The sequence below is a fragment of the Barbus barbus genome, assembly GCF_936440315.1.
Source record: "Barbus barbus genome assembly, chromosome: 38".
NCBI lineage: Eukaryota > Metazoa > Chordata > Actinopteri > Cypriniformes > Cyprinidae > Barbus > Barbus barbus.
Window position 1 is genome coordinate 15,713,005 of NC_136716.1, and position 10,104 is coordinate 15,723,108.

The window sequence follows — 10,104 nt, forward strand, 5'->3', positions numbered from 1 at the left end:
AGTGTCAACATCTTAGTCAGCCACTTTTAGCATCAATTTATCCATTTATACTTCTATCCATCCCTGAGTCACTCTATTGACTTGAATGGCTACAGCCAGATAGAGCAAAACAAGTAAAATTGACACTCTGTAGGTCGCTTTCATAGTTAGAGCAGCATACAATGGGTGAGTAATACAGACTAGCAAATCAGAGTGGCAATCATTCACATTTCTTTTAAATCAAACACTCTAGTTTATGACTAGCCTTTGAGGAAGACGATGTGAAGATGGTACTAATAGTGAATATTGAAAGGCTGCTCAGTATGACAATCGGAAATACAAAATGAGAGAAGAGAACATTTCAGAACTAATGAGTTTATAATCTGCCGCAGATCAGTGGCGGATTAATGGAATTGTGTGTATGTGGACATCTTTGCTCATGATAAATTATTGGGTCATTAAAGAATCTGATTAAAGGATAGACACCCTCCACTACTACTGGACAAGGAATGCTTAAAAACATTGTTTTCTGCAAAACATACACTTCTAATTTAATACATTTCGCATCAAACCTGAGGATTATGCTCTACAGGCATGACTTGAGAATGATCCAAAGAGCATCTGGTCATCTATACAAAGACTTATGATAAATGTCACAAAAAGTACTTATATGATTAGAAATAGAAATAGTTCTGACACTTTACAAAAATCCTAAAACTTACTGTTTTATCCAGGTTTAAATTAGATTTTGAATCATTGATATTTAATGTGGGATACAACTATGAATGCCATTGTATTTCCTAGAGCTGTAAATAAAATTAAGCTGTAAACAAAAGCAGGTTTATGATCTTTGGTAAGATAACGCAGATCTTTTTTTGTTGTTGTTGCCTTTATTACAATAGGACAGTGTAGAGTAGACAGGAAGTGAAGGAGTAAGGGGGGGGGGGGGGGGGGGCTAGGCTATCAGCGCAAACAATGCAGATCTTTTTGAACACAAATAACAATCAGATGGCTCTTGTTCTGAGCCCCCTGAACAGCACATTGGCTTGGGCCCCCCAGAAATCAAGTTCCGAGGTGGGGTGGGTGGGCTTCCTCTGCTTTTTAGCCAATGCGCTATTATATGTTATTTTAAGTAACAGATAAAAGAATGTTTGAGCTGGTTGGTCTTAACTAAATTTGATTCAAAAAGTCTTGTTTATTCACCATTTATCTCAGATAGATATATTTCAAGTTTTAAATATATTCAGTTGACCCTTGATGTCTGTGGTTTATGAAAACCAAAAGCACAAATGCCTGTTATTTTTTCAACTCTGTCAAAAAGATTCAATTACATGATAAATACATCAAACAAAAGCCCTGAACAAAAGGAGGTAACAATCATTGTGCTTCAATAAAGTTGGAGAAGAAGCTGCAGACACAGGCTATTCGGTTCCACTGCCATAACCCTGTATTTACTTTTGGTCAATCCTAAACTTATTCTAAATTGATCTCCTTCATCATGAGATCTTCTGTGTCTTACAGGTATATATAGGCAGCACATTATTATACATGTGGTTGCAGTTCTCCAAAACAAAGTTTAACATTTAATTTATTTTGCACTGAATGAGACACTCTCTGCCAAGTTTGTCATCCGTTTGTCAATACATTGATAAACCTATTACCAAATGATCAATAGAATAAAATTGCTTCCAATTATTTCACACTGTTAAACTGAATAATGAGTCAGCACGTCACTATGCCTGTCTATCCATCCAGACACTCTGTATGCAGGCAAGCCATGTGAGCATAAATGCATTTTGGTGCCTCAAATTTACAAGGCTTTTTCTTTACACACTGGGAGGTCTGAAGAAATCATGGTTTGTGGCACAGATGCTCTTCCCTTCTACAAGGTGATAATTCTTACCTGGAGCTAAGCAGGTTTTATTCCAGGAGCTCAATACTGAGACTGAAAATTTAAAAAAGTAATCTCACTGTTACTTCGTTTTTTCTATCATGTTAAAGGAACTCATAATTTTCTTTTAAATAAATGTATACTATTATTGATTTCAACTAAATGCAGTTCTTTTGAACTTTTCATTGGTTTCCACAAAAATAATAAGCGGCACAGCTGTTTTCAACATAGATAATAATAAGAAGTGTTTCTTGAGCACCAAATCAGATTAGATTTTATATTATGATTGCTGATGGATCATGTGACAATGAAGATTGGAGTAATGGCTGCTGAAAATTCAGCTTTGCCATCACAGGAATAAATTACATTTTAAAATACAATTAAATAGAAAAGAGTTATTTTAAAATATAATATGTTTTCACTAAATTACTGTGTTAATTATACTGATCAAATAAATACAGACTTGGTGGGTATATTATGAGGCTTCCTTAAAAATAAAAATAAAAACACTAAAAAAATCTTACCACCCCCAAACTTTTGAACAGTCGTCCATATCTTATTCGAATGAAATTACCCCCAAAAATAATTTAACAAATCATGAAATTTTTAGGCACAATGGTAAATGCCACTATTTCTGGAAAACACTGCAAGTTAACTTAAGGCGGAATATTATTAATTAAACATAATTCTTTATAATTAAATATAATATTTGGATAAGTTAATAGAATTAGCTTGATAAAGCCAAATTTACAGTACAATCAATTGACCAGGTCTCATATGCTTTGATTAAATTACACACACACTTGGCATTCTATGAGAAGGTGGTGTACACCAAAGTGTGCGTCATCAAATGAGCATTAATTTGGTAGGAGACACAATATAGGTGGGGTTACATTAACTAGTACTTCACTCATAAAGCATGCATAAAACAAAATGCAATGCAAGAGACACTATACAAGATAGTTAAAATCATATACACAATATCCTGGGATGTATGTTTATCTGTAGAAAGGTTTGTCTATGAGTGACAAGGAGGAAAGTTTTGTTTGTATGGGCATTGCGTGGGTTTCAGAAGGGTCCATTCTTACGGCATGCCACATCTCACATACTTTTGAGCAATAAAACAGTCTTATCAGATGGTTACCCTGTTAAATGAGCCCTTTAGGGTGCTCTTTCGGGGGGAAGGGTCCATAGAGCCTCACAGATTGTTTGTTGAATGAGAGGGTTTGCTGGATTATTCATTAAATATAATGAATAAATGTGTGTCTGATTGGTCCAAATGCTACACACTCTTGCGCAAACATCCAGAAAGTAGACACTGGAAGACACAGTATCCGTTACAAATTGCCTTGATTGTCATTTTGCGTAATCTAGAGAGACGGAACTGAGATTTGGTTTAATCCTCATATGTCAGTGCCGTTACAGTGCTTGTCTGTTAGGTCTATCGATGAGGGATTTGGACGAGAGCATGTTCTGCTACTTGGAGGGATGATTCTGAGGCACAAATATATGGGAAGTGCTCTTAAAATGTTACTTTCACTTAGACATTCAGAGAGCAATTTAAAGAGACAAGGAGAGACAGAGAGAAAGACAGAAATGGATAAAGGAGAGAAAATGACATTCGCCATATTGCAAGGAGCTTATTTGTACCATTAGCTAATCATAGCAGAGAGAGAATAATGTCATGGTGCTTAATTTTTGGGCTGCAGTTGTTTAGAATAACACCAATGCACAACAAAGATCTTAATCAAAAATTTTTTTTATTAAAAACCATATAATTGTACTATGTTTGCATTATTTAAAAGCTTTCATAAATAACAAAAAATAATCTGCAAGATTGAGAGCAACAGATTGTGTTGAATGAACTTGTTTGTCTGTGCTGCTTCACTTATTATCATAGCTCGTGGCTGGAAGAAAAGTCTGAATAGGAGCAAAGCACACACAATCGATTCTAAATCTGTCATCTGACAGTTTCCTGATCGGTAAGCAACGTCTCTGGAGACTATGGGCCCAAACTTCTCAAGCGGAAACTGTGATAAAGGACAGCTGATCCACTGCTTTAAAAAAAGAGTCTTTTTGGGGGAGATTATCTACTCCGTCTGTCCAACAAACCTGAGACCTTTCCTCAAAGAGCATGGGTGTATTTCCTGAAAGAACTTTCTTGGGGGAAGGTGAACTTGAATTCAAGCTAAAGTTTTCAAACTGCACAAATTCCTTTTGATTGATTTCTACAACATTACTTGAGAAAAACATTGGATACCGAGACAGATTTCAAACAGCACTTTGATAATGTGCAGCTCTGAGATGCTGATGATTTAAATCTATGCATGCTTTAACTGATACCACTGACCCATTTTTCTTGGCTTCCCATTGGCAGTTCTTACCATTGTGAATCATTATTTAACCATCTGACGCATGTCTTTACGACAGTGGAGTGATTTTTAAAAGCCAATTTTAGCCATTTTTATTAGTTATAACCATTTAATCATTCCATATAAGATCTTTGATTCATTTTTGTTACATTACTTATTTTATTTTTCTTGCTCTAGTAATGTTTTCTGTTGTTGTTTGATATTATCATTGTGTGGTGTTCAAGAGCAAAAGACAAAGTAATGTCTCTATGTCATGGTTTTAATTTCACAAGATGTTGTAAAACAGTAATTTTCCATTTTCTTTTGGTTTGGTATAACATTTGTTGAATTTATACTGGTTAGACAAAGTACAGGACAAAGTCTTGAAGTAGGGATGACGTTCAGATGAAGTCTGAGCATTGAAACACATACAACTAAGATTATACAATAAACTAATTCTTTTATCATCATTTTTATGCTTTCTGCTCTTCCTCTGTCAACCTCTCAGGCTGATAGAACTTTTAGTTAATAGTAGGCTACCATACAAAATAATACAAGTGCCATACAAATTACAGTTTTTGACTTCTGCTAACTGTTATAACTCTGTTAAGATCTGAGAAGGAGACTTGATCTGATATTCCTGGCATGGAGATCCAATGCAACAATCTATTGCAATGGACAGATGTGCAACTCTTTCAATATCAATACCTCCCTCTTATTTTCACTGTGTTAGTCTCTCTGATGTATAAAAGATACATGACAAAAATATGTGAACATCCAAACACGATATCTAGTGCTTTAACATTAATGTCAAAACCATTTTCATTAATAAGGAATCAGGGCTCCCGCTGCTGTGATAATAAAATTTGACCTTGACAAATTCTTGACAATCATAATGAAATGAAACATCATTCAAATTGTGTTCTTGTGTTTGTCCTTGATTATCAAAATACCACTGTACTTTAAAATGTTGTTAACGAATACATTTGGCTTTATTTTTTCAGTGGTTGTTGATATATTTCACAAACATTCTTCAAACATAACAAACAATACAAAAACAAACAAAAAGGGCCTTTCAGGTTTCCCTGCATTTTTTGGGGATTTATTCATCACTTGTGAGATAGACATATGAAACAGACCAATGTCTATGTTGTCTCCATTCTGTGAATGTCTCATTGTATTACAGAAACCTCTTTGCTCTCTGTTTTACTTCTGACAAACCAGAAATCAATTCAAACACACACTGGACAAGTCGGTTGCAATAAACCTTGGACTCATCCCAAAACTCAATTGCAATTGTTCAAGTTTTTTCTATCAAGCCAGTGTGTCAAATAACTCTGGGAGGAGAAAGTCTAATTCTAAAAAGAACATTAAAATGCTACTATAATAAATAATTTTGTAGTAGTGCTTTCCAACAGAATACAAGGCTAGGCTGAAATCCTATGACCTTTAAAGATCCAGAAGATCATCAAAGCAGCACAGGGTCATGTCAGCCTTATGAATTAATCAGAAACTCTGTTTCAAACCTGCATACATGTCTTTAGAAGATTTTAGAAGTCCAAGGTAAATTTGCATTTATTGGCAAAAGACAAACACATGGATCACTTTCACTGGATTTGAAAGTTGGGCCAGTGTCCAATGTTCTGGCTTGCATTTAAATGACAAAAGGCTTCTTTAAACACCTGAGTTAAGGCTGGTCTGTCCCTGCTCATAATTAAGTGTAAAGACACAACGCCAGATAAAATCCAGACTAAATTATGACTTCTCTGACCCACCTATTATCAAAGTATATAGTTTTAATTACTGTGTAAATGCATTTATGCCACCACTGCATTAAACAGTCAGTGCAAAGACAGCTAAATGACATTTAAGAAGCACTATGCCATCTTTGTAGTGTATAATTAAAAAAATAAATAAATAAAGTGTCTTGATTCCACCTGTTGTTTTTGAGACCACGGGCTCTCAGTATTTTAGCTCAGGCCTCTGGAATGGGGAATTTATGCAACCAAGTATAAAAGGCTAATTGTCATGCAGTGTCATCACAAAAAATGTTTAATTAATTAATTATATTTTCAATATTTATTTAAATAAGTCAATATTAGTTCAAACCAAACATTGAGAGCCTCACTGACAATTGCAATGTCTAAGGCATAGTTTTAAACATCCTATTCTCTGAAGTCCCTGTACAACCATGACCTTTCAGCTTCTCTTTCAAGCTCCTGCTTCAGACTCATATTTGCATTACTTTTTTATCTCCCACGTATTGATTCACTCTATAATTCTAAAGCTATCCATGCCACTCTAAAAAAAAAAAAAAAAAAGAATCAATCTATTGTTTGGAATCAAAAGGTGAAGGGTTACAATACACAGTGACACAAGATACATATAGGAAATCAGTTCTATGCACTAATACAAAGCGCCCAATAATTTGCAATGATTTGTGCTATGGAATGACTGCTGTTGAGGTGCACAAATTAGACCAATGGAAGTTATAGGCCTAAAGGTTAAGCTCTATATTCACATTACATCAGAATATGAATGAAATCTCTGTATTCTAGCTATGACATTAACAAATAAAGGCATGATTTATCAGAGGAACAAGGCCCTGCTCTGTTTGAAGAATGCCATAACACTCATCATATGACAAAATGCATACTCTTAAATTTGTCTAAACCACTATTGATTTTTGGAAATAAATATATAGTTAGATACGAAAAAGGACTATGTGCAGCAAACATTAGCAAATTGTTTATTTCTCATTATTTATTTATTTTTCTGGATAGTATTACTGTATGCTTTAGTCAAATTTTGGTTTTAAACTCTCACATGGGACAAAGCTCTGTTTTATGACCTCACATCATTCTCATTCTATTTCCATATCATTGTCATTGGATGAAATGATGCAATGCAAATAATGCTCTCATGCACTACATTATGCATGTTTGGCTTGTTTTGTTTGTTTGTTTGTTTTTTGTTTCTTTTCTTCCACTGAATTCATTTTCTTGTATGTCCCATTTTAATCGCAAAACAGGAAATATCCAGGAATAGCTTACTTCTCTAAGAAATTAATCCCATTTGCTAGATTCCCACATGCTAAATGATCCCACAGCAACACAGGACTACCTACTTTCCAAACTGACATATGTGGCTGATTCTTAGTCTGCTAAATTGTGCTCATTTGCTGAGTAATTCCACTTGTAGTGTTGTAACACCTCTGGTGGAGTGTGTGGGTGATATTGAACTACTCTAGTGTGCAGTCAGTGTGCAGCAATTCATCTGTGTACTATCACAAAGACACAATACTAGACTTTAGTTTAGAGACTTGATCCAAATATGTCTGGATTTTATCACCATGCATGACAAATGAGGACCAGTTCATGGGGAAGTCGTGGCCTAATGGTTAGAGAGTCGGACTCGTAATCCAAAGGTTGCGGGTTCGAGTTGCGGGTTCGAGTCTTGGGCCGGCAGGGATTGTAGGTGTGGGGAGTGAATGTCCAGCGCTCTCTCCACCCTCAATACCACGACTGAGGTGCCCTTGAGCAAGGCACCGAACCCCCAACTGCTCCCCGGGCGCCGCAGCATAAATGGCTGCCCACTGCTCCGGGTGTGTGTTCATGGTGTGTGTGTGTTCACTGCTGTGTGTGTGCACGTTGGATGGGTTAAATGCAGAGTACGAATTCCGAGTATGCGTCACTTCAATTATTCGTAAAAACCAGACTGTCTACCATTTTGCATAAAAAAAAAAAAGAATACAGTTACAACCTTATTTTATATAGGCTAATCATATAGAAATACTTTTTTTAGAGTAAACCTGATGTCAATCAATAACTCCAGCTCTGGATATAAATGCACAGAATAGATAGGCTACATAGATACATGTTAGCTATTACAACTTGACTCCATGCTCCACTGATGCATTAAATATCAAGCACCTGCAATACCTTTATATCAGATATTGCAGCAGTTGAAAATGTGCTACCATAAAAAATATATTAATATATACAGCAAGGAAGTGTAAAGGCGTAAAGTGTGTGTAAATGAAATAAAGGCATTTTAATAACGTTATTACAGTTTCATTATTGGGGTTCACAGGGTAATCATTTTTTTTGTTTAGCCTAATCCTTTTTAAAATACGAATTATAGTCTTCATCACAATCACATGCTTTGGCTCGTGCACTTGTTACATTTAAATGGTTCGATAAACTTATGATTGTGAATAACCTGGAAAACCATGAACATGGAACACTCCCAGAGGCTAACATTGAGGCGTGATTGACTAGCTAATACATTTGATAGGCAAATCCTTTCGTATCCATGTGGAGAGACAGAAACTGAATATTTGTCAGCAGTTTGTCCAGACGCAATGTGATGTCCCTCTCGCGTACCCTAATTATTTGGCGCCTCTGGTACAGTTAACTAACTGTCCAACATACATTTTAAACACTAGATCTGGTAACAATATTTTTATTTGTAATTTTGACAAACAAATGTACAAAAAATATTTGATGTTTTGTCGAGGTACCGCTAACAAATAATAAAGTAATCGCTCTATCACTATACTGTTACTATGGCAACCTCCTCAGAAGAACGCAACTTATGATTGCAACTTTTGTGGTTACTAAAACATACTAAAGCGCTTTTAAACATACTTACATGTAAAATAATTACATACATTTGCTTATCTTTTATAGGGAGCCATCCCCGCTAACTGGCACACTTGCACCTGAAACGTTTAGATGGAACGTTTTGACTTCCCTCAAACGCTCCTCCGATTACGCACACGTTTTTGGCGCTAGCTTTCCAATATTTTTTGCGTGTTAATAATATACACATGACTTAAAGTACGACATACATTATGACAGACGTTTTCTCCTTCTAATGGTTATAACGTAGCTGTTTTAAACAATCGCCATAATCTTACCGTAGTGGCCCGCGCCGGCAGCTCCATCAGCTTGTGCGCACTCACCGCGCTGTAATTCCACGGGGCGAGAGTGTCCGCGCTCACCGCGGAGCTGTTAGGGGCTTGAGTGGGGATCCCCATGCTGAGCAAGCGCGAAGTGTTCATCGCAGCGCAGGGAGAGGGGCTCAGAGTTGGCACGCAAAAAGAGTTTGCTTAAACCTGAGAAACATCATTACTATATAAGAAGGTGTTGGATGCCTTCCTCTGCCTGCGCCCTAGAGCTGAGCTGTCAATGCGCTCAACATGTGTGTGTGATGAATGTGCCTGTTCCAGTATGCATGAGGAGGGACGCTCAGTTAAGCAAACTCAAACATCCCACATGCAGCCCAACAGCCCTGTGCTAAACCCTTCATAATCACACAAAGTGTAAGCCTGAAGTGCCTGTTTGCCCCATATGTGTATATGTGCCAGAAGGACGTTCATATTAAGAAACTGCACATGCTCAGTCTTCAGTCCTTCCCTTCTCTCTCTCTCTCTCTCTCTCTCTCTCTCTCTCTCTCTCTCTCTCTCTCTCTCTCTTTCTCAAACCGCACATCCTGTTCAGATTCTGAAGCAGCTTTAATTAGTAGCCAGTCAGCAGCATAGACACACTTATAAAATGCTGATTAAGTGTTTGAACCCCAGAGCTGTCAATTAAAATGTTATGAATAACCACTGCTTATAGCATTTACACAATCACTTTTCAATCAAATTTTCTACAGTACAAAATAAAATTGCAATACACTTCGTTACTACTTTTATATTATAGTATATTATATTATGTAAGTACATGAATATATTAAGTTTTCAAATTGTAATATATTTTGTTACTACAATTATATTATATGTTACATGTACTTACTGCATAATTAAATGCAAGTAACACTATAAGCCAAATCCTAATCCTCACCCGAACCATAAAGTAAGTAAATAATATACCATAA

At 36.1% G+C, this 10,104-nt stretch overlaps 1 protein-coding gene across 1 annotated transcript in view; it reads right to left on the minus strand.

Moving 5' to 3' along the window:
• The window catches only part of LOC306858142 (melanopsin-A-like), a gene marked incomplete at its 5' end in the record, with an annotated part of 35,040 nt that extends 25,778 nt beyond the window's left edge, over positions 1–9,262 (minus strand). The window contains one exon of the mRNA XM_079398542.1: positions 9,143–9,262. Coding sequence (XP_079254668.1) covers positions 9,143–9,262 — 120 coding nt within the window. The remainder of the gene's footprint in view (positions 1–9,142) is intronic.
• Positions 9,263–10,104: the final 842 nt, after the last annotated feature.